A 25,806-nucleotide genomic window follows, 5' to 3' on the forward strand; every position below is an offset into this window, starting at 1 on the left:
GGAGGATTTATTTAAACTCAGAAGCACCTGCGAGTATGTCTGTCCCCACAAGTGAAGAGCTTCTTTTATAAGTCTTCATTTTTAAAGATGCAAAGTCATCATGAAGACATTAGGATGAACAGTTTGCAAGAAATATTTCTTCTGATCTCACCCACAGCAAGCTAGACTGAGATTCACTCTATTCATGCCTCTTCTGCAACTCCATCTTTACATCAACCTGGTTTTGGGTCCGGGTTCAGCATCTGAAGTCAGTGCAGCATTCTATACAAATCTGAAACTCTTTTATCACTTGTACCCATGTGATAATCCTCTACAGGATATTTTTAAAATTGAAAAACCAGGAACTAACATTGATAAAGCTAGCAGAGCTGGTAGCAGTCACATAAACTTTGGATACCTACTTCAATATTTTAAATACCTGTTGGATATTACATGTCCTCCCCCCCTTTCAAATAGAAAATAAAATGTCCTTAACCACAGTGCCCAACTTTACAGTCTTTTAACCTTGGGGAGGCAAATTCATTTCACATAGGTTTGCTGTATGTCAGAAGTTTGCAAACCAAAGATGTCATATGAGTGTTAGCCTAAATTAATATCTGTTTCAAGAATGGCATGATTAAAGCATGAGGGAGAGAGGGTTAGATTTCAAAAGATTTCTTGCCAGTCATTACAACAAATGTAATTATTCTTAAAATGTACACATGTACTGAGTCTTGCTTACAGTACTATGAAGTGTCTGATGATACTGAACATATCACTTGGCAGCAAGAGCCACCAAAATAATAAAATTACCTACAGTCTGCATTTTACTTAGACCATAACATTGTTCACTCCCATGAAGATGAGACCTAATATATACACCATGGCATCAGTTGTATGTAGATCAATTAAGAAGAAAGATGAAATGAAAAGTTTGCATTATAAAGCCAAAATTCATTCATTCTTCTTCTTTTTACACACAGAGTGTTTAGTCCAAAAGTAAAATAAGCTTTTCATCCCCCCACTAGACATCCATTCTAGCAACTATCTAGCTACAAACACACTGTAGACTGGAGTGAAATCATGCCAGGGAGAGGGAGAGCGGGAGAGAGAGAGAGAGAGAGAGAGTCCGAGCCTAAGAGATTACTGTGCCCACCCTTTCATACAGCCATTTCTTTCATTATAATAGGTCTTTTCATCAAAATGACACAGAACCTTTAAATTTTGGACAGCATACTTCCATACAGTAAAGACGGCAGCCACTTCAAACCGATTCTGAACCTGCTCCCCGAAATAAAACAAACTCGCTCCATTGACACACATAAATTGTTTACGACTCATTAAAAAGCAAAATTGCATATCCCAGTGTTGGCAGCTGAGTCCAAGCGGGTGGAAAGAGGGCATTCACTCATCTCTTTGTATGCTGGCAGTACCAAACTGAAGTTTAGCAGTAGGCAGTAGCCGAGATTTTTTGTGCAGCCAGACGATGCATGAGGTAACTTTCAAAGCTTCCTTTTTTGTCTTTGTATATTAAAATGCATTGTGTAGCTGAGGTTTGATTAAAAGAACTTAACAGATGTGATGAGGTTTTGGGGGCTAAAATATGCTTTATATTACAGAGTGTGCATCAAAACTGCTTACTTTTGTATCAATAATTGAATCCTTGTCTGAAAATGGACATGTCTGTTGTACAAATCCTTGTATGGTTCATTTCAATGATATTTTTTTAATATAAAAAAATGTCTTTTTCTTGTAGTTCACTAACTTTTAGTGGGTTGATTTTAGCATCTGTACATTGAGGAAATAAGTTATGTGGCATGTTAAAAGTTTTACAGGAACTTTCTGTAAGGTTTCATCTAAACAACAGCTTGTCTGGTTATGAAGCTTGTTTATTTTCTTGTCAAGTGCATTGCTAAATGTTTCCAGCATTTTTTTTTTAACATATTATATCCACAACAGTAAGACTTCTGCAAAGTAAATGCATTTTCTTTAAAATGAAGCCTTTTAATATATTTTCAAAAGGAGACAATGTTTTAAGATTCCTGGGGAAAATATAAACAGTCCCCCCACCTCACCATAAGAACAAGACAATAAAAACAGGAGCTTTATAAGAGCATAAGTGTGGCATCTAATATATGTACTGAAGAAGAACAGTTTAGGGCTATTCCCTGAAAATAGATTTGCATCAATAATCACATTTCAGTATATAACAAGCTAATCAGTCAAATGAATAGACAATTTCAGAGCCTCCAAGAACATCCCTTCTGCATTTTCTGCTGGCAGAAAGTCTAATTGGAAAATCAGTGGTATGAATGAAGCGGTTAGACTTCCTCTATTCTAATTAACCCAAATCGGCATGTAATATTTAGCTAGCAACCACCAGTTAAACCTTTCTAACGAAGAAAAGTTCAAACAAATCTAACAGCTCAAACACCTTTTGATACAAGCAATGAATACCACCGAGTCGCTGAATGAAATCCTTCCATATTGCACTTTTTTCATGTCTTTCAAGTCCACAGGCATCCTAAACTTCTCCGAATGACATCAAAATTGATCTGGGAGACGTTTCCTCTGTGTGTGCGTGTGTGTCTCTGTGTGTAAGCCTCACTGCTCCCACTTACTTGTTTCAGCATATCATACAAAACAATGGCACGATCAGTTTCATTGTAATTCCATTCACCAGTCCTTTTTAAAAACAGAAAACAAAAACAAGCCGTGATATCTATGTGAACTGAAACGGAGGGGTTCACGGTCCAGCTAGGAGCACATAATGCGTGTATTGTCCTGGCAGCAAAAATTCTCTCACTTAAAAAAAGAAGAAGAAAAATCACGCTTTGCCACAAGAATAATAATTACAGAAAACTTTAAAAAAGAAAAAAGAGATGAGAAGAGAAAAGAAGAAGCCCTGCTAACAAATTAATCCCTAACGGACAGCACGCTAACGAGGGCAGTAATGATTTGAGGGCTCTCTTCGACACAACAGGGCTTGCATCTTCTGCCACAATGGGCTATTGTGCATCCTCCTAACTCACTGTACCTCTGATAGATTCAAGATGTCAAAGGTTGTCTGGCCCGAGTGACCATGACATGCGAGTTAACTCATTCTGAGAGTGCCTGTCGGAACTTTATTAAAACTTTTAATTGAACCCAAAAGACATTCAAATGGGATCTGTAACACCCAGCTCCAGATCCTAACAGGACAGGAATCAATTCTAACAGAACCTTACGAAAGGATAAGTTAGACCAGGTCCTCTTATGGGACATTCATGCCATGATCCATACACAGCAATGCGAGAGGGGGAGAAAAACCACCACCAAAGTTTTCCTAGAAAAGGCATGTCCTGAAATGTCTCTTGAACTTCCTTAGCCCATTACGTGTTAACATTGCCTGGCAAATATTATAAATCAACAACTCTAATAATTTGACAGAAGCAGCCACATGCCCAACAGGGAAACATAAAAACGAGAATCTGCAATGCCACAGTACAACAAAGCACATCACCAACGAGGACCCAAAGGAGTTGAGGAAAAGTTGTTATTCGAAAAGAAAGCTTTTCAAACTACTTATCCATGTACTTTTATATTTTAAAACAAATAGAACCGAAAGGGGAGGGAGCAATTTTAAATGTAGGGCACATGAACAGTCTCTTATTACAGAGGAAAAACACACAAGCAGGACAAGTGGAAGGCTACTCCAGTGAAGAGTGTGAAAAAAAAAATCAAATGTTAATTTGATAAATGTGAGGTCTGGGACATTTTGTCAAAGAGGGAGGGAAAGTAGAAAAAGGAAGGGGAGGGAGGAAAAAAAAAAAAGGCAGCCGTGCTGCCAACTCACCATCCACCAAGTTCTGGCCGAGATGTCATAGCAGAGCTGCCATTTGATGGATCCGTCGGAGGTTTTCCCTGCCATTATGCTGTCAGCAAGCTTCATCTGATGCTAACTCACGGGAGATAAGACACCTAATTGAGAAAACATTTGCACTGGCATGTTGGGCAACATGTAGCCCAGTCCATACCATATGGAATCATGGGTAAAAAAAAAAAATCTCCTTGACAGTGAACCAATCTCTCACAGACCCAGTGGCAAGGTGAAGTAGGGATGAAAAGTCATCTGCTCCCAGCACTGTCTTCTCCTCTCCCTCTCCCTCTCCTTCTCTCTCTCTCTTTCCCTCTCCCCCCCTCTTTTTTTTTCTAAAGTAAGAACCCACCGCTTAACATCAAAGAGAGGCGGATAAAATTAGGGCTTCATCACTCAGATGATTTTGGTCTGCTAGGTTTTCCCCTTTCCTTTCTCTCCCCCCCCCCAGCTTTTAAAAAAATATGAATAGAGACTTAGTAGGACAAAGGCAGGTAGTGGACTGCGGAGGAAGATCGCCACAGGCTATTAGCCTAAAATTTCTGCTTGACAGATGGAACTGCTTAGAGACTATCATGCAATGTTTTAGGTTCTGCTCCCCCCCCCCCCCGAAAAAAGAATTTGCAGTCTGATTCAGTATCTGTTTATCACAGCTACTTTCCCCATACATATAACCAAGAAGAAACAAACTGGAATGAAGGTTTCAGATGTGTGATTTTTTAACATTATGCACACAACATAATCATTTCAGGAAATAAAAGCAAAATGCAGGTCTAAATAGTTTAAAGAAAGAGTTTTATTCTTCAGAAAATTAAAAATGCTCTCATGTAAAAATGAAATCTAAGATTTGACTTCACCCCTCTGAGTATTATACAGGGGTGTGTATGTGTGTGTGTGTGATTGTGTATTTGATAACGTTTCAACATAATCCATTGGCCTACAAACAGATACCCAGACAAGGCAGTTTTGAATTAGACGTTTCCCTTTTAAGGTTTTAAATTTAATTTCGTAGAGTCCTATTTTCCATACGCTGAGTATTCAAAACACCAAGTTATCCAAAACACCACATGCCCGCCATATCTCCACATCAGGCTACACCACAAAGAAATGGCATGCCATTGACCTGAATTTACAGTGAACCATCATAATATCTATCTATCTATCATTCATATAGCTATACATCTATCTCAGTAAAGTCACTTCAGTGAAGGAAATCATTTCATATTTTGTATGTCATCATTTTTGTTACAGCTCACAAATGTTTGCCACTTATATTTGTAGCACCTGCACCACTGATATACATCTCCTGTTCAACAAAAGTCATGCCATAGCACAAAAGTAGAAGACCAATTCTGCGATGTTATGCACCAAGTTGCATAATCTGTGGAACACTTTGAACTAAAATGAAAACTCAACCATATAATTTGTATCCTCTGTTTTTTTGGTTTATTGGCAGCCAATCCTGTTCATGTTTACTTGAAAGAAAGTCCTTCTAAGTTCTATGAGGTGTGTTTCCTAGTAAGTGACACATGTTATTGCCATGAAGCTCACACATATGTATTAATATAAGTACTTTTACCTGTTACTTGTATTCTTGAAGAAGGGATCTGGAAATGCAGGATCCAAACCTACTTTATGAAGATATTTCCTTCAGTGACACATGAATGAACATCTGAACCAACAATAGAGTGTTTCATTTTGCGAGTCAATCAATAGATTTCATTCAAATATTTAATTTTAGCAGATTGGTGGTCATATTTTTCAATGGCTGAAATTTCTCCCCCTTGCTGGAAAATAGTTTTGATAATTTTTGTGGAATAATAAGAGTTTGGTAGCTAAGCTTCATTAAAATGCACTTCATCAGTGTAAAATTGTTCAAAATTGATTTTGAAATGATGGAGAAATATTTTGCCTATTAATAAGAATTCCATAGTTTAGCTTCCTGAAAACGCAGACTTTTCTAACTTTCCCACCTGCATGACAGTTATTCATTATGGGTTGGAAGTAGTTTTTACTCAGCTCTAACAGCACTGAGGAATTTTGTTATACAATGTGTGTGTGTGTGCGCGCGCGCATGCATGTGCATATCAGGAGATGCCAGATAAGATTTGTATAAATATGCATGGACAGAATAAAATTATATGTGTATGTATGCACTTCTGAGTGAGATTTCCTTTTCTTTCTACATGTGGTGTGCGCACAGATAAACGTATTTATGTATATCCTAAATGTACATACATACAAGTTTGTGTGTATTTGATAAAATCATCACATCCATGGTGCAGGTGTTTGACTTGTCCTTAGTGTGCCCTGTATGTTCACGCACATTCTTTATTACGGTCCTAAGACCCACAAAAACAGTTTTGAAATTAAAAATGCAGCAGAGATACAAGGAAAAGATTTCAAGGCAGTCACTATGTTTTGTCCAGAGCATGTTGACTTCTATTTCTTATAACCTCTGAGAGAAATTTTGCCATGGCCAGGGTAATATCATTTGACTTATCCTCAAGAAGACACTTGAGATAGAAGATTTCAGAATTTCCAGGTAAATTTACCAATAAATTTACCAATGAATGTGTTTATGTATATCATAAATGCACATGCATACAAGTGTGTAATGATAAAATCATCACATCAGTGGCGCAGGTGTTTGACTTGTCCTTAGCATGCTCTCCGTGTTCAGTATCAGCTCCATTTACAGGTGTAGCTTTAGCTAGTGTAGGAAGTCTTAAAGTTGTGCTCAGAATCCAGGAAGAAAATGGATGTTGTTAGCAGTGGCCTTTGTGATGGGTGGCTGAAATATCCACGTCTGTTCACTCTGGCGTCATCAAAAGTACCTGTTCTTTCTTCTATAGGCTGCTTGGTGCTCTTAAAAACTGTAATGCAAAATATAAAGTAAGATGATTAAGCAACAATCAGCATCTAACCAACATGAGATTGAATTTCATCCTTCCCTGCTTCCCTTTCTTTCACAGGAAACAACTAGCCAGCACTTGTGATAATTAATTGAGTAGCACTGAGCCTACATTGCTTTCTGTCTCTTATTAAAAATGTAGGTGAATAAACGATCAAACCTGCCCCCCTCCCCAGTATGTCTATAAGTTGGTGTGATCTTGTATGATTATATATTGACTGATTACGTTTGCAGTTGGTGTGATCTTGTATGATTATATATTGACTGATTACGTTTGCAGGAAATTCTTTGTTTTCCACTATGTGGATAGGGTCTTTTGCGCCCAGTATTGATATTATTGGCTCTGTCTTTAACTTAGCTATGAAAAACATGCCAAACACTTGAAGTGATTACAGGAAAAGAATATAGAGTTCATTTTAGCAGTGGAAACAGCATGAAATCACTCCATTCTGGACAGTACAGTAGTCTGATGTAAAGAATCAATGCTGTTGAATAACTGTGTTTTCGATCCAGAACAATTAGGGTGCAGTTAACTTTACCATTTTTCTTTATGATGTGGGTGGCAGCGGATCTTTTCTTGTCGAGCAACTACTCCTTTTCTAAGTGAGCTGTTACTAATAGCCTTGAAAGAAGATTAAATTCAACATGTTAAATATTACAATTATTGTGGAAAACAAAATTATTTAGTGAACATAATGGGGAGCAAATCAAGCATTTAACATGATCCAGGAAATGCTACTCTAAACAATTGCATTTGTTTTATGCATTTTTCCCCCTTTGATTGCTGACAGATGCCGTTTTGGAAACAAACATCTAAACAGTTTTCCTTCAATCACAGAAAAGGGGGGGGGGGAGGAAATAATAAACCCCCACACTAGAGAACGACTACATGTTTTGAATTTAACTCTTGTCAATCACTGTTCTGCAAAACATGACATGTGAATGACACCCATGCAAAATCATATCATTAGAAAGCTAATAAACCACAAAGACATGTTCCCTTTAAACCTCTCTGTAAAGTAAGAAAAACTGCTCAGGACTGAGATCGTCGTCAACATTCCCCCCCCCCCCAATGTGTAACATTGTACCTGCATATCCAGGTCCCTCTGGCCCCTTTTCGTCTTCCTGATTAACACAGGATTATATGTGTATGACAGTTTTAGCATGCATGTTTACTCAGCAAGATGTTGGATGAAAATTAGAACACATTTGCCTATGGAGATTGTTATGAATGTGGACTACTTCCTATACAAAACACAATGTGTCCGATATTGAAGGCAGGGAAAGAATTAGTGAAGTGTTTACTAAACTTGAGTGGAAATGCCAAAAGACAGTATCTGCAAAGCACATTAAACCCCCTACATAAATAAAGTTGACTTTCTTAAAATTTACTGCTGGGACCATTGCCTGCTCTATTTCGGTTACTATTCTTTCAAGCACTCCCCTATTTGCCTACTTAGATTTAAGCCTCACGGTCAGAGAGTGTCACTTTTGTGCTCTAAATAAGACTTAAGCACACCTACTGTACATTGCTATGTGAGTATGAAAGTAGTAGCTGTGCTAGCAGTTATAATAAGAAATCAAGCAGCCCATACACATCAGAATTACAGAACACTTGTTGAGAGATTGCCCTAAGGTTCCAGCATTCATTCACGTAAAGGATAAAACATCTAGCACGAAATGAAAGAGCATAGGGAGAACCTTCCTGGACCAGGCCAAAGTTCTGTCTAGTCCAGCATTCAGTTCCAGAGCCAGTGTGGTGTAGTGGTTAAGAGCGGTGGACTCGTAATCTGGTGAACTGGGTTCGATTCCCCGCTCATCCACATGCAGCTGCTGGGTGACCTTGGGCTAGTCACACTTCTTTGAAGTCTCTCAGCCTCACTCACCTCACAGAATGTTTGTTGTGAGGGAGGAAGGGAAAGGAGAATGTTAGCCACTTTGAGACTCCTTCGGGTAGTGATAAAGCGGGATATCAAAGCCAAACTCTTCTTCTTCTTCTCTCTAGAAAGCTCACAAAGCAGGACATGTTATAGATGGGTAGCCGTGTTGGTCTGCCATAGTCAAAATAAAAAAAATTCCTTCCTGTAGCACCTTAAAGACCAACTAAGTTAGTTCTTGGTATAAGCTTTCGTGTGCATGCACACTTCTTCAGATACACTGAAACAGAAGTTGCCAGATCCTTCTATATATAGAGAAGGTGGGGAGGGGTATTACTCAGAAGGGTGGTGGGAATCGGAGATTGGCAGATAGCTGGGATGAGCCTGATGAGCCTGTTGACGACTCTTAACGACTGTAGTAGGTCTTACAGGAAAAGGCAAGGGGTGAGAAGGTGAGAAGTGGCTTTTAGTCATATATAATGAGATAAGAATCCAATGTCTCTGTTCAGACCAGGTGTCTCCATTGTTTTAAGTTTGGTAATGAGTTGCAATTCAGCAGCTTCTCTTTCCAGTCTATTTCTGAAATTCCTTTGTAGTAAAACAGCTACTTTGAGATCTTGTATAGAATGTCCTGGGAGATTGAAGTGTTCTCCTACTGGTTTCTCTGTTTTGTGATTCTTGATGTCAGATTTATGTCCGTTTATTCTTTGGCGTAAGGTTTGGCCTGTTTGTCCAATATAGAGAGCTGAAGGACACTGTTGGCATTTGATGGCATACACAATGTTAGACGATGAGCAATTAAATAGTCCCGAGATGGTATGTGTGATGTTGTTGGGGCCAGTAATGGTGTTGTCCGGGTGTATGTGGCAGCAAAGTTGGCATCTGGGTTTATTGCAGGCTCTGGTGCCAGTGTCCGTGTTAAGTCTGGTTGTAGTATTATTGTGGGTTAGGAGTTGTTTAAGATTGGGTGGCTGTCTGTAGGCAATGAAAGGTCTTCCTCCCAGAGCTTGAGAAAGAGAACTGTCATTGTCCAGGAGAGGTTGTAGATCTCTGATGATGCGTTGAACTGTTTTAACTTGGGAGCTGTATGTGATGACTAGTGGTGTTCTGTTATTTTCTTTTTTGGGTCTGTCTTGCAGCAAGTTCTCTCTGGGTATCAGTCTGGCTCTGTTGATCTGTTGTCTAACTTCATCTGCTGGGTATTTTAGTTCTGAAAAGGTTTGCTGTAGATCTCTTAGGTGAGAGTCTCTGTCTGTAGAATTGGAACAGATGCGGCTGTAACGTAGTGCCTGGCTATATACAATGGACTGTTTGGTATGTTTGGGATGGTAGCTAGAGGCATGTAGATATGTTTGTCGGTCAGTTGGTTTACGGTATAAGGTGGTGTCTATGCGTCCATCCTGTATTTTTATAGTAGTGTCCAAAAAATGTATTTCTTGCATAGATTGATTCATTGTAAGGTTGATTGTGGGGTGAAAAGCAGGACATGAACACAGTAGCCCTTTTCTGCTGTTCCCCAGCGACTGGTGTTCAGAGGCATTCCACCTCTGATCCCAGAGGACACATATAGCCATCATGACGAGAGATGATGCCGAAAATCGAAATTAGGCATTTGGTAGTATTCATTTAATTATTTCATTCATTAATTGCTTTCTAGGAAGCATCTCAGCAAGCGATTTCACAATACAGTACAATAAAAACATATAGAAAACAATTGCATCTATATAAAAAAAGTCCACGTGGTGTAGTGGTTAGAGTGTATGACTATGAACTGGGAAACCAGAGTGCAAATCCCCACTCTGCCAGCCATGAAGCTCACAGACAGGGCCCTCTTGGGCAGTCACAGTTTCTTTCCTTGAAGGAAATGTAATAAATAAAATAAAATAAATGACATCAAACTATTTCAGATTCAATACACATAGCAACTAGGGTAAGAATCTTCACTTTGAAGGCTTGTTGAAAGAGGAATGTTTTCAACAGGCACCCAAAAGACAACAGAGATGGTGCCTGTCTGGTATGTAATGGGAGGAAGTTCGAAAGGATTGATGCCACGACAATAAAGGACCAGTTCTGACATTGTAGGCTATATCTTTTAGGTTCCTCAATGCCCAGATGTACACATTGAGTTAACTAACATTCTTTAATATTTTCACAATTCAGACAGATTTTTTTAATGTTAATTTCTGTTTTCTGTGCATACAAATTTGGCAGAACTAAACATTCAAACTCAGTCATCTTTGCTTGTGCTCAGATGTTGATTGCTGCAACCTTTTACTTGTTTAACGAACTCGAAATGTCCCAATTGGCATTCATATCCTCATGGAATTACTGTGTTTTAACCCTTTAGTTTTTGGGACGCAGGTGGCACTGTGGTCTAAACCACAGAGCCTAGGGCTTGCTGATCAGAAGGTTGGTGGTTCGAATCCCTGCGACGGGGTGAGCTTGGTCCCTGCTCCTGCCAACCTAGCAGTTTGAAAGCACGTCAAAGTGCAAGTAGATAAATAGCTACCGCTCCAGCAGGAAGGTAAATGGCGTTTCCGTGCGCTGCTCTGGTTCACCAGAAGTCGCTTATTCATGCTGGCCACATGACCCGGAAGCTGTACGCCGGCTCCCTCGGCCAATAAAGCGAGATGAGCATCGCAACCCCAGAGTTGGTCATGACTGGACCTAATGGTCAGGGATCCTTTACCTTTAACCCTTTAGTTTGCTGAGGCAGTCTGTTTAAAAATTTGGATCTGAAATCTTTTAATAACACCATCCTTAAGAAGAGCTGCCTGAGTTCTGCTAGGTATCCTCTTGTGTATTTCTGCTGCCTATTCATCTGTGTCTGCTTGTGCCACAACCACTTCCTTTGGTCCCATGTCAACCTAACTGTAAACACAGGACCCATGAAAATAGCCAGGCATAGAGAGGGTGATACATGACTCTAGGACACCCATCTTGACATTGGGATGCCATACTACACATTACACATTTTTGAGATGCACTCTGTTGATGCGCAGATAATTGTATAAACTACAGTATCCCCAAATAATGGAGAACGCTCACCTTAGATTGTTACACGTCTTTTGTAACACGATTAGATAATTATGATTTCTGGTGGGATAATTCCACCAGTTACTAACCATTACTAAGAGCCACTGATAAGTTTATGTCCCATGAATTAGCATAATCACTTGATTGTCCTGATTTTTTTCCCAAAGCAGTCCCTAGAAAATTACAGCCGGTGGGGAATTCCATATTAATTGTTTGTGTGTATTTGTGTAGAGTCCTTCTTCAAGGTTCAAGTTTCTAATCTGAGTCTCTAGTAGTGAGATCTTGGAGTACGGTTGAGATGCACCATATCCTATGTCCCTATTGTCAATGCATGGATGAATACAAAATAACCTGTTATCCCACCCATTATGAGTTCCCTCTCCATGGCAGAGTTCTAAATGATTGTTTCATTCGAGTCAGGAGTCCAGGACACATTAGAGCAAAACAGAACATGCAATGCACAGCTAATTTCCAAACATGTGAAGTAACCATCTCTGTTCACGTACAGAGTACAGCACACCAGACTTAATATAATCAGCTTCTGTTATGTCTGCGGTTAGGGAGAATATCTTCTAAGTTTGGGGAAGGATGTAGAGTCATAGCCAGAAAGGCATAAAGCCCAAACTTTTCATTTTTGAAATGAAATGGCAAATTCACAAAACAGCAAGCTCAAAATCATAGTGACAACATTCCCCTCCATCCCTCTGCATTAAAAATATTCTCAATTTAAGCTTGAGGAGGGGCATGCTTGAAGCAGACCCACACACCTTTTCTGCAAACGCTCAATGAAGTTCTATGGAAGATCTATATGCCCTGTGCCTCACAGTTGCTGCTGCAGCTTTTAATGGGCAAATGCAGGGAAATTGCTAATACAGAATTTGTTGCAAAACAAATCCATTATTTCTCCTTCCAATTTCCCATTTCAAAGAATAAATAAATACAAACTGATTAAGTAAAAATAGATATTTATTATTGAAAGAAACTCACTGTCGCATTCTTTCGTGGATGGTGTGATACCTGAATAAAACAAAAACAACACATCTGCCTGCTATGCAGACAAGTCAGTCAGTATATGAAGATGAAATGGCTATATTCTTTTCTGCCACTGTCTGCCATAGTTACACACCAAGAGATCCTTCAGTCCTTTGGCCTGTGGTACTACTGGATGCACTGAACTGTCCTTCCAGTATTGTCCATCTGCAAATCTTAAGGATACTTCAAGGACCATATTAGTGCAGGTGATAACATCTAAACAGAAAGGAGCTACTACCAGGCAGGATCAAACCATGTGCACCAACGATCAGCCATAGATAGCATCCACCAGATCATGAGAGGTATTTTTTGAAAAAGATGCTGGATCACCCAATATCTTTGGAGTCTAAGGCCCCTATATCTTGTGAACCTCCCTGAGATCTTTTGATGAAGGGTGGTATAACAACAACAACAACAACAACAACAACAACAACATGCTGTCTGCAAGCACAAACAATGCTTTACACAAAATCAGAGCAAAAGCTTTGACCAGGTTTCCATTCCCCTTTGTGGAAGAGACCTGCTCAACACTGTTGGTTTTTGTTTGTTTGTTTCATATATAGGGTGGAGGGATGGGAATTAGGGTGACATAATCCCCTTCGGTAGCATGGAAGGCAGCTGAGATAAGTTTCTTCTGATCCAGCAGAACATGCCTAAAGTGACCAAGTCTTCCAGCTTGGAAGGGAAACAAAATCACAATGGGATGAAGCAGTACATTCAACGGTGCATTGCCTGTGGGAGAAAATCCAAGGGCAAAAAAAAATCCCACCAGCTATTTTTGGATCCTTGCTCAAATTAAAGGCCCATCCAATCACATGTCTTTGGTCTTGTGTTGAATATGCACGCTAGCATTGTGCAACTGAAGACAGGTTTTTCTGATTAGGTCTCTTAAGGAACTATGCTGGTGTAATTGAATCAAACCCCCTGAATTTTCCAAAACTGTGCATGGGCTCCAAGGAAGAGTTCACATCCCAGGTACGTTCTTATTTTGACTAATTAGCCATGTAAATTTAGAACAATCCATACTTTGCAATGCATTATGGAAATAAGTATTTTCTTCAGTATGATTAATAAATATACCACAGTCCTCAATTCTTTTTTTTTTCTAGCCCAAGTTAAACTTCCTGAGAAGTTTTAGAACAACCCCACTCCTTCCTCCCATGATAAAGAAAACTAACCATGTCCAACACAAGCTCAAAACTCAGTGATGTCTTTTATATAGCACATAGTCATAACCTGGCCACCCAAGTAAATACGGTAGATCATAACACAGAATCTAAAATAGGCACGCTGGACATTTATTATATAAATGCAATGGTAAACCACCAAACTGCATTTCACTATGTTTTTTTGTTTGGCTGCATTTGGGCCTCATCTCTACTATATATGGGACGCGGGTGGCGCTGTGGGTTAAACCACAGAGCCTAGGGCTTGCCGATCAGAAGGTCGGCGGTTCGAATCCCCACGACAGGGTGAGCTCCCGTTGCTCGGTCCCTGCTCCGGCAGGAAGGTAAACGGCGTTTCTGTGCACTGCTCTGGTTCGCCAGAAGCGGCTTAGTTATGCTGGCCACATGACCTGGAAGCTGTACGCCGGCTCCCTCGGCCAATAAAACACGAAGAGCGCCACAACCCCAGAGTCGGCCACAATGGGACCTAATGGTCAGGGGTCCCTTTACCTTATACTATATATTGAAAGCAGTATCATGCCACTTTAAACAGTCATGGCTTCCCTCAAAGAATCCTGAGAAATGGGGCATGTAAAGAGTGTTGACAGTTGTTACTAGACCCCTTTCCCCCTCATAATGCACATGTCCTGATGCACAGACAAACACAAAAAGTGCGGGTGGTAGAAGCTGAATAGAAATAGGAACAGCACAGAAGAGAGAAGGGGAAGTTCTTTCAACTATAGCTTCTCCGGGTCATATTCAGTCCAACGCCCTGCTAAGTGCAGGAACCTTGCAACTGCAGTATTCCTGGAAGATGAAACATAAGCTAGAGTGTTAATACATTCAGCAAAGGAGATCCCAGAACCTCCAGGTTTCAGAATGAGACAGGTTTAGCAGTGGTTAAGAAAGTCAAATACCTGGGGATTAATATGACAGCTAAAAATGGGAACTATTTAAAGACAATTATGAAAAATGCTGGACTGAAGTGAAAAAAGATCTAGAAATCTGGTCAAATTTGAAGTTTCACTGCTAGGCCGTATTGCTGCGATAAAAATGAATGTATTGCCTAGAATGTTGCTTCTGTTTCAAACATTGCAAATTTTGGACAAAATGGACTGTTTCAAGAAGTGGCAGAGAGATATTTCCAGATTTGTCTGGCAGGGCAAGAAGCCTAGAATAAAATTTAAAATACTAACGGATGCAAAGGAAAGAGGTGGATTTGCCCTGCCAGACCTTTGACTTTATTATGAATCAGCAGCTTTTTGCTGGCTGAAAGAATGGCTGCTTCTTGAAAACACAGACATTTTGGATTTAGAAGGCTTTAATAATGTATTTGGATGGCATGCATATTTATGGTATGATAAGGTCAAAGCACATAAAGCAGTTAAAAACCATATTGTCAGGAAAGCATTGTTTAATGTCTGGATAAGATATAAGGACTTATTTGAAAATAAAACCCCAAGGTGGTTGTCACCGATGGAAGCGAAGGCTCAAAAAAAGCTCAATATGGAGGCCAAATGGCCGAAATATTGGGAAATTCTGGAACAAGAGGGAGACAGATTGAAATTGCAGAGTTTTGAAAAATTAAAAAATAAAGCGCGATATTGGCTTCATTATTATCAGATAATGGAGGCATATAATTTGGACAAGAAAATTGGCTTCCAGGTGGAAAAATCAAAATTGGAAACAGAACTGTTAGAACCCAAAACCAAGATTTTGTCAAGGATGTATAACTTGCTGTTGAAATGGAATACTCAGGATGAAATGGTGAAATCTGCTATGATTAAGTGGGCACAAGATGTTGGACATAACATAATGATGGCTGACTGGGAACAGTTATGGACCACATGTATGAAGTTTACGGCATGTAATGCCTTAAGAGAGAATATTATGAAAATGATATACAGGTGGTACATGACACCAGTCAAGCTTGCAAAAATCTATCATTTGCCCGATAATAAATGCTGGAAATGTAAAGAATCTGAAGGTACATTCTTTCACCTTTGGTGGAAGTGCCCAAGGATTAAGGCTTTCTGGGAGATGATCTATAATGAAATGAAAAAGGTATTTAAATATACCTTTCGGAAGAAACCAGAGGCCTTTCTCCTGGGCATGGTCGGCCAATTGGTGACAAAGAAGGATAGAACTTTCTTTATGTATGCTACAACAGCAGCAATAATACTTATTGGAAAGTACTGGATGACACAAGATTTACCCACTCTGGAAGAATGGCAGATGAAGGTGATGGACTACATGGAACTGGCGGAAATGACTGGCAGAATCCGAGACCAGGGAGAAGAGTCGGTGGAAGGAGATTGGAAGAAATTTAAAGATTATTTACAGAAATACTGCAAAATTAATGAATGTTAGTATGATGTTGGAATGAAGTTAAGTGGTTTTAGCAGCAAAGTTTCAAAGGAGTATGTAAAAATGGATTGTTAACGGGTGAGAATTTAAAGTTATAATATATTAAGTTAAAGGATTAAGATAAAAACAAAGAGGGAAAGGATTTGCTGAATTAACTAATTGAGCTGGAATACAAAAAAGGGAGGTGTGAGGAGGTCAGGGAAACAAGTAAACGAAAGACAAGACATGGAAAGATTGATTTGTTTTTAAGTGTTTTTTCTGTATTTTGTACTTTTTCTTTTCTTTCTTTTTCCCTTTTCTTATTTTTGTAATCTTTTCTGAAACTTTAATAAATATCATTTATAAAAAAGGAGATCCCAGAACCTCCTGAGGAAGTTTATCCCACTGTTGAACAGCTCTTATCATTAGGAATTTTCCTCAGTTGTTTAGAGAAAATAGTGTTACAAAAGTTGGGTGCCACTCCCACCCTCTACCAGGGGGTTCCAGGTGCTCACCCAGGGCTCGTGCACCTTTGGAGAATTGAAGACACAGTGGAGATTGTCATAGTTTAAGAGGTTTGATTTATTTCACCTATTCACACCTTCAGTCCGCATGGAGGGAGTCCAGATCTTACAGCATGGTCATTTCAGGAGGGACTTGTACCTCACAGCAGTGCAGCCCTGGAGTCTCCCAGCCAGCCTTCAGCCAGCCTGCCCAAAATGTATCCCAGTCTTTGTTTTGATGTCAGGTGGGTGACCCCACTCACCTGTCAAACGTATGAATATCTTGGGCTGCCTGGCTGCAAGGTTTCCTTACCTTTGGTTTAGGCAACTGTTTGAACAGGTCTTGCTACTTCTTATCGGGGCACTAAGCTTTTGTTAATGAAGTCAAGGATGGCATTAGTTTTGAAACAATTCGTTTAGCTGCCTTGCAGGAACACCTGTCCTGCTGAGTCTTAGGAGCAAGCTCTCCAACATTTTCCCTCTCTGAAAATCCTGCATGCTGTGAACTTATTGAAGAGTGCTCCCACTTTTAAATAAATGTCACATTATTTATAACTAACCCATCCCCAAACTAAGTACAAGTTTGACCACCCTTTTGCATTTTGAAAATATCAGGAATGCTTCTGCCTCTTAAAGTTACTTTCTATGTATGAACCCAATTTTGTGCTATAAGGGTGTAGGTTTCTCCTATTTTGCTAATCCACTATAATACAAATGCAGGAAGATGCTTTGGACTGACCTGCTGGGAGCCTGAAGGGCCCTGCCCTGCCTCCCTCCACCTGGCTTGGGGGGGGGGCTGACAGGCTCCAGAAAGGTCTGATGCTGCTGCTGCTGTTGGGCAGAGAGGGCTACATTTTTTATTTATTTTAAAAAATTGCTTTTTTATCTATGTCATTTTAAATTGTAATATCACTAATATTAATACTGTATTCTACGTTTTAGATTTTATGATTTATGTGTAAATTGTTTTCCATTCGGCTGTGTATTTTTTGATGTGTTTTATTTATTGTTTATGACTTTTGTTATGTTGGTAATTATGTAAATCCTGTCATGTTGTAAGCCGCCTTGAGCATTGTTTTAACTATGGAAAGGCGGCATACAAATAAAAAATGTTGTTGATGATGATGTCAGACCATTTCTTCATCTAGCTTGGTATTGTTGACAATGGCTGGCAGCACCTCCAGAGGTTCTGGCAGGAGTCTTTCTCATCCCTACCCGGGATTGAATCTGGGACCTTTTGCACGCAAGCCATGCACTCTACCACTGAGCTTGCATTTTCCACACTGGCTCCACAGACAGAGCGAGAGGGATGCCCTTTGTTGTTCTCTCTCAAAGTTTTCTCAATGGCACGTAGCATAGGCACTGCCACCTGCTGTACTCATCTAGAAAGTGCTCCTAAGCAGCAAGAGCTGCTTAGTCAAATAATCAGCTTGGAAACGCCACCGAAACTAAAGCAGTACACAGTTTGCATCTGTGAGTTTGAGGAATTTCCTTGCCCACTGAAGGTTTGTGAAAGGGTGGCGGCAGGATAGAAGATGAAGAGAGGCTTGGAAAAGAGGCAAGGTAGACAGAAAGTTCTGTATTTGCACGTGAGACCACCTTTAATTTATTTTTATGTATTACATTTCTATACCGCCCTTCAACCAAGGCTCACAGGGCAGTTTTCAAAGCTGCCATTCTCCTCTGCCTCTAAGAACACCCTTGCACACAGATAGTTAAATAGATAGTTTGATTACTATAACAAGAAAAGCTTTGCCTGCTGGCTTTCTTGCATCAGAGCACGGTCAAAGCAAAGAAAGGAGGTCTTGTGAAATAGGAACTGTTATGTTTCCAAGGGGTTGCTCGAGAGCAAGCAGGCAAATACCTCCCTGCTCGGCTGGGAAGCCTTGCTTTTGCTGCAAAAATAAACTTTATCTCTCCGGAGCGCCACTCTCCCTTGGCTGACTCATTCACTGGCAGAATCCGTGAGTGGGCGGGGCTTAAACTTTCCCCAGCAAAGTAATTTCTTGACGCCCAGTCTGCGCCTCCCCTCTCTACGCAGAACCTTACTGCGCAAGTAACGGTGGACCTCCCCCCTCCCCACTTTGCCCAGGCAAGGTGTCCTGGCAACGCCTCGCCTCCTCCAAACCCTACAGCTCCTCTCCACTGGAGGCGTGGTTACTCTCCCCTGCCAAGGAGGAGCTGCTTTCCACGACCTTTGGGGGCTCTCTGTAATCCATCCGGCTTTTCCTCTCTCCCTCCTGCACTGATGGCAGTTCCCTGACAGGAACAAATACAGAAAGTTGCCTTCTATTGAAGAAGACCGTTGGTTTATCCAGTTCAGCAATGCCTGCACTGACTTGTAGTGGCTTTTCAGATGTTCAGACTAGAATCTCTCCCAGTCCTGGGGATTGCCTGGGACCTTCTGTATGAGAAGCAGATGTACTGCCACAATGCTATGGCCCTTCCTCTTATATGTGGGAAACGGTACCAATACAATACATAGAAGGGAGTCTTTTCCTATAACTGTCACGTGGCGAGCTAAGTTTCAACTAGTAAAACTTTCCACAGCATGCAGATGAAGTAATGGGGAAATTATTTTTGAGTGCCAGGATGCCGCTAACTGCAGAGGACCAAGGCCACTTTAAAAAAAAGATGGTAACTCTAACAGAAAGTGGTAGGGATAGGGAAGGTCTAACCAACATGGTGTCTGGAAGATGTTGCTGGACTGCCATCCTCATCATGCCTGGCAACTGGGCTGGGACTGGAGGGAGCCAGAGTCTGAACACACCTGCAGGATTTCCTATAGTGCAATCAACTTTTTTTTTAAAGATCCCTCATCTCACATGCAGGCTGGCAAAAGAGTCTCACAGAGCAAGTCTATATGTGGCTACTTGGCTGTAAGTGCCACTAAGTTCAATGGGAGTTGCTCTCAGGTTGGTATGGCTAGGACTGCAGGCTAAAAAAGTTATTGGGGGGGGCACTAAAAGGAAGAAGAGAGAAGAAACCACCACTTGTTTAAGTGAGTAAACATAAAAGGTCAAAAACCGGTCACATCCAGTTACTTATCTAACATAAATCTGAATGCAGAAATTTGGTTCAGGCATGGACCCATATTGATATGAAAAGTTGTGCCACCTTAATTTCTGTGTCTTGCTTTGCAGTGATCTGTACAGGAGTGTTGCTTAGTTCCTGGGAACCTTGCTTACGAGCTATACAGTATGTGCAAAGTTTTCCATGCCATACGAGTTCATGCTTAAAATGCTTTTGCTGGGGCCTCTGAAACTTATTAGATTGTCCTGGCTATAGAAGACCCAAACATTGCTTACACTGGTATAGCAGTCTTGAAATTAGAGTAAAAGAGCATTTAATTACGTCTTTAGGTGGCTCAACAATTAAATGTTTGTTAGCAGTTTAGGTCTATCCTCTCCTTCTCCTCCGCCATCTCTCGGTATGGTCCCAATTCAACAAAGCACATATGTGATTACCTCTAAGCAAATGTTTGATTAGAATGGTGTTTTAAGAAGGGCTTTGAGTAACCAAAACCCTAAGTGACAGCCAACTCAATTACAAGCAAAGTGCTACTTCTAATGCCTTAGGGCCCAATCTTTTTCAGGCATAATGTGAGTCGTTCTCTTTTCATCACTTTGAATCCTTAGTGCGGTGTGCATTAAATCAACTAATGTGCTAGCAGGACCAAACTCTAAATAAATGTGGTATTGAGGTATAATTAAAAGAGATTCGAGCCGAAAATTGATATAACTTAGTCTTCAAGGACTGTCATTATTTTCCTGGGTTGGGCTCTTATTCCCCTAGCAGATGCACAGGAGGCAAAAATTCAACAGGATGATGCTTCTCAGTAGGCCAATATGCACAACAGGCAGAAATTCAGTGGGCGTGTACCTCTCAGCCTGCTTATGCAGCGAAGAGGGAAATGTGCATCTGTTCAAGTTCTGCTTGCCTTGTGGCTGTTAAACAGGCACAAGAGTCCTCTTTGCCCTCTGAAAGAAAATCAAAAAGTTGCCAGCTGTATTAGGGAGTTGTCCCTAATGTGTCATATGATGGATGCATGGCTAGAAGACTTTGCATTGTTGGGAACGCTGTAGCAAGATGGCACAGGTGGCATAGGGCTGTGGGGCTGGCATGCATGCTTTCAAGTCCCTCTCACGCTTCCCCATCTCCATGCCCTCATTGAACACATAATAATACACTGTAACTACTACTATTCTGATCAAAAGGGATTATTTTCAGTGGTGGCTCCCAGTTTGCGGAATGCAAACTGGCGCCATCTCTTCCTACTTTTAAACAACAGGCAAAAACATTCCTACCTACCAAGGCTTACACTTTGCAATTGGGAGGGTAGTTAGAAATGTCAGTGGGCTTTGTTGTGCTTGTCCGTTAGACAGGGTAGGTAGACCTTGTCCCTTTTAAATACGTTGTCGGAGGAGTCTTTTAGCTTTTGTTGATTTTATTATTTACTATGTAAATAATTGCAAAACGTGATGAAGAAGCAAACAATAATTGTTCCCCAAATATGTGGATGGAGACTTGACACACTCACCCTTTGTAACCCACTGTGTGTCAGCGTAGCTGATCATATTTGGATACCTGAGGAAAAAACCTCAAACACTGTGGAGATAAGATGAAATAAAAGCAGAACAATGTGGCACAGGAATGTGGAAAATGCAAATGTTCTGTACAGATGAAGAGAATGAAAGCTGCATGAAATATAACCGGCACATCCTGCAGGGCAGATGTGTCCTAAGGGCACGTGCAGCACATGGGATTGTTCTCAGTGCAACTTGCCTCTGCAAAACACACTTTAAGAGCATTTGCTAATCCCTGGACAGATCTCTACTAGGCCACAAAGAGCAGGCTGCAGTAATCACACAACTGGTGTGTGCTGGGTACAAGTCTACACAGAGGAATTTTCCAGGATTCTGTTATGTTCCGGGCTTCTCACAGTTTTTCTTCACAGAGGACTTCCCCACCCCGCTAGAAGCTTCCCAGGAGGAGAATCTTATGGGAACAGACTTTGGCTACATTTATACATAACCAGAGTCCAGTGGTTGGCTCAGGGCAAAACTACAAGTGAGGTCGAATCTGCGATTTGCAAACACCATGTGTGCTTTACAAAATGAACTACCAAGCATGGGTGGAGATCATACGGTATGGTGTGGAAAGATTTAAGTCTTCCTCCCCCAGCCACAATCTCCTTGACATCCAGCCACCCCCAAGGCACAACTAGCTTTAAGAAAATGAAAATAAAAACACCTCCCATATGTGCAAACAGGAGTTTCCCCACTCTAAGATTAAATCCCATGCAGGGTGGGCGTGTGTATGTGTGTGATGAATTTAATAGAGACTGCAGATGTTGAGGGAGACTTAACTTTCACTTCCCCCTATGCAGTGAACTTGATCATCACCCCCCCCCCCAGCAGTGCACCTGGAATTTTTTTTTTTAATGTTCAACACTAGTCACATTGTTAATGGCATGTGTATTTGGGTCCTCGCTGTGGCTGCATTCCATCCCAGTCTCATAACATTTAGAGGCCAAGATCACAATACATGAGTGAATCACATAGGTGCTGCTTGCAATGATCACTCCCCAACACACACTTCCAACTGTAATTTTTGTTCTCCACATTTCCACATCAATTTGCGTTTTTTCCTTAGAAAAAGTCCTCGTGAAAATTCACCATCATTTTAGTGCAAATTTCTCCAAATATACACCTTTTTTGTATGCAATTTTGCCTAATATACAGATTTTCACCAAGCATTTCCCCTCTAATATAATTTATTTTTAAATGCTATTTTCATAATATATATACATGCAGTTATACAAACACGTTACTCTTGCATATTCATTTTTCTCCGTGGTCCTTGGCACTAAAGAATGTGGAGAGGTGTGACTTCCGAAGGATGGCTGTTTTCTGGTTCGCTCCTTGTTTTGGAAAGTGTGTTTGCTTTTGAATGCGATCTGAATTTAATTTCTCCCCATGTTTAGATGCGTCCTCGGAGACTGGTGGTGGGGCTGCATCCGCCTGATTCCATCCTGTGGACATTATCAGCCTGGCTGGGGATCCAGCTCCTGGGAAGCGGCAGCTCTGCCACACGGAGAGTGTATGAGCTGGGCATGGGATCACAGCTTCATCACAGGCCAAAGCTCGATTCCAGAAAGATTAGCCAAGCTGAGGCTCCTGGCCAACAAGAGCAAGCAGACTTGTGGCATGAAAGCCAAGCTCAGGCAGGCACAGGAACATTCCCTTAGTCAATAAAAACAAAGAATCTTATTTGTAGTCAAGATTCTTAGGGGAGGAGGGAAGAAATAAAAGAAAAAATATACCAAGGCTGTAATCCAATACTCATTTTCCTGGGAGTAAGTCCAATTAAAATCAACAGGGCTTACTTCTGAGAGCAGACATATATATAGGATGCACTGTACATTTACAAAAGCCCTTGCATTTTTTTTTTTACCACTTGCTGTTTGGTTTTCTTCCTTGATTGAACTGCAACAGATGCTGATGCTACCAGCTTAGGGTTTGGCCTGCTTTAGGGCAGGGGTTCCAAACTCAGCGTCTTGTTTTTCTGAATGCAACCTTGCCGTTTCTAACAACTTCAGGGGCGGGGGAGCATGTGGAAAGGGTAGTCTGTAGTTTTTGCAAAACGTTTCCTTGTCCCAAAAACTCTTTACTGAGGGTGGCTTCGTAACTTGTACAAGAGACGCTTAAGAAAACGAAAAGGTTAATATATTCTAACTCGATGTTGGGTATAGAATGTCAGATCTGTCAAACCACATTAGTGTGCGCTGCTCAGTGAAAAAGATTTGATTTCTTCTGCCACTGTCCTACTATGTTCAAGTCACACAGTGCCAGCAGCAACCAGCCAGCGACCATGGGCTGGCACTGAGTGGACCCGAGTGGGACGCCAGCCGCAAGGACCATCTGTTTCCGATTTCTAACTGAGCCAAGATGTGCAGTGAAGTGCATGCCGTTTGCAGAGCCAGCCTCCGCCGTGCTCAAGTTATTAGGGTTACAAGTGAAATTATCTTTTCCAAACAGCAGGGGAGCCACAATCCTTATGGAAAGAGACTTTAAAAGATTCAGATCTCTTTTGTTAAACTTGTCGGGAAAGGCAGATTGCTTGTGCATTTAATTACAATCTTCCTGGGGTTTATAATGTAAAAAATGCATCGTGTTATTTTTTTTTTAAAGCATGGGATCCTTTGGAAACAAGAGAAGTAGATGTTTTCACCTGGCTCAGTTGAATAAACCAATCAAATAAGTTTTAAATTGCATTTGCTAATAACATTTTTTTTTTAAAAAAAGGGAAAGCTGCTGTTACATCACACAGCCACTTTAGATTACACTTACATCACACTTATAAAAGCATTACAATGTATAGCTTTGAGATAATGAACCTTAATTACATGGTATTTATATACAGATTTTATTTAAATCTCAGAGGAGCTGTGGATTCAAGTGCATGCAAACTGGGCATCTACTTTGAACATCCCTTATTTTATAACATCAGCCTTTCGAAATACATGCTTGGTAAAGCGCGTGTGTGTGTGTGTGTATAAAGCATATCAAAGAAATGACAAGTTTAGTCCAAAAAGCTTATTTACAAATGCAGAAACATTTATCTTTTGACACCATTCTATTCTATTGACTTTACTTCCAATGTACTGTGTGATTAATGATGTAGTAACTGTCATTGTGTTAGATAAACACTGGCAAAGTTGTGGAACAGTTGCTCTCTCTACTGTTATTGGACAACATTCTTCTTCTCCTTCTCCGGCAGTGCTGTGGCAGTGGGAGGCCCCATTAGCTAAAGTGGTACCTCAGGTTAAGAACAGTTTCAGGTAAAGAACGGACCTCCGAAATGAATTAAGTACTTAACCTGAGGTACCACTGTACTAGAAAGCAGCTTTCCTTCTGGGATAATAAAGCTCAAGGCACAGAAAGGTGGACTGAGCCGGTTTTAAGTTGATTATTGATCCAACAGCTCTCTGAATCCATAGGCAAAGATGCACAGTTCGTTTGTACCAGGGCTGCATATGATAATCAATGAACGTATTGTACCACCTTCATGACATTTCTGAAGGTGGTAAGATGCTGTACTGTAATCGACCCTGTAACTAAGTCTAAACACATGCACATCTTGCTTCCCTGCTTACCACTGTATCTCTTTTCCTCCTTGTTACCTGTTGTTCCTGCACCTCAGAGCAGGAACCTTACAGCACCTTATACGCCGGTGTTGTTATGCCATCAAATAAAGGCAACACTGAAAAACAGGCATAACTTATGCACAAGCTGACCCTGCGGCCCTATCAAACATACAAATCAACGAAAATATGTTCTACACGGGTGACTAACCATCAGTGACAATCAGTCATTAAGTCTGCAGTTCTAACCCCACTTATCTGCAAGTAAGACCCACTTAATCCAATAGGATTTAGCTTTGAGTAGACATGGTTAGGATTGCACTATTAACCTCACAGTATCATACACAGCCCTACAGTTTCAGTACCTGCCAAAGGCCTGAATGAATAAATGTATTTTCAGGTGCTGCTGGAAGGACAATACTGGGGGGGGGGGCAACTGTATCTCCAATGGAAAGGAGCTGCATAATTGGGGTATCACTGTGGAGAAGGCCTTGCCACGAGTTACCACTGAATGGGCAACATATACAGAATAAGGCACACAGAAATGGCAGCACAGCCCACCTTGAGTTCAAAGCAACCTGGGCAGCTCTCCCAACAATGATTGTGTCTCAGGGTTCAGATGCCCTCACAGTGTGATCTCAGCAATGAAGAACGACATTAGAGGCCTCGTGTATGGGCACCATACTCAATTTACACAGGAAGACCAACCTGAAGAAGACTCTGGAGAAGAAGAAGAAGAAGAAGAGTTTGGATTTGATATCCCGCCTTTCACTCCCCTTCAGGAGTCTCAAAGCGGCTAACATTCTCCTTTCCCTTCCTCCCCCACAACAAACACTCTGTGAGGTGAGTGGGGCTGAGAGACTTCACAGAAGTGTGACTGGCCCAAGGTCACCCAGCAGCTGCATGTGGAGGAGCGGAGACACGAACCCGGTTTCCCAGATTACGTGACTA

General features: G+C 40.9%; 1 protein-coding gene and 1 long non-coding RNA gene across 6 annotated transcripts in view; one reads left to right on the forward strand and one right to left on the reverse strand.

Moving 5' to 3' along the window:
• The window catches only part of NFIA (nuclear factor I A), a 445,480-nt gene extending 441,441 nt beyond the window's left edge, over window positions 1-4,039 (reverse strand). Inside the window, exon 1 of one of the 5 annotated variants that reach the window (XM_082228754.1) lies at window positions 3,815-4,039. In XM_082228754.1, the coding sequence (XP_082084880.1) occupies window positions 3,815-3,910 (96 nt within the window). In that variant the 5' untranslated portion in view covers window positions 3,911-4,039. The remainder of the gene's footprint in view (window positions 1-3,814) is intronic. The other 4 variants (XM_082228759.1, XM_082228753.1, XM_082228757.1 and 1 more) reach the window with 4 other exon arrangements.
• LOC309535588 lies at window positions 1,098-22,981 on the forward strand. Its single transcript, XR_014221307.1, has 2 exons — window positions 1,098-1,474; window positions 22,696-22,981. It is a non-coding gene; the product is annotated as an uncharacterized lncRNA (long non-coding RNA).
• The last annotated feature ends 2,825 nt before the right edge of the window (window positions 22,982-25,806 follow it).

This window comes from Podarcis vaucheri (genome assembly GCF_965113315.1).
Source record: "Podarcis vaucheri genome assembly, chromosome: 6".
NCBI classification, from domain to species: Eukaryota; Metazoa; Chordata; class Lepidosauria; order Squamata; family Lacertidae; genus Podarcis; species Podarcis vaucheri.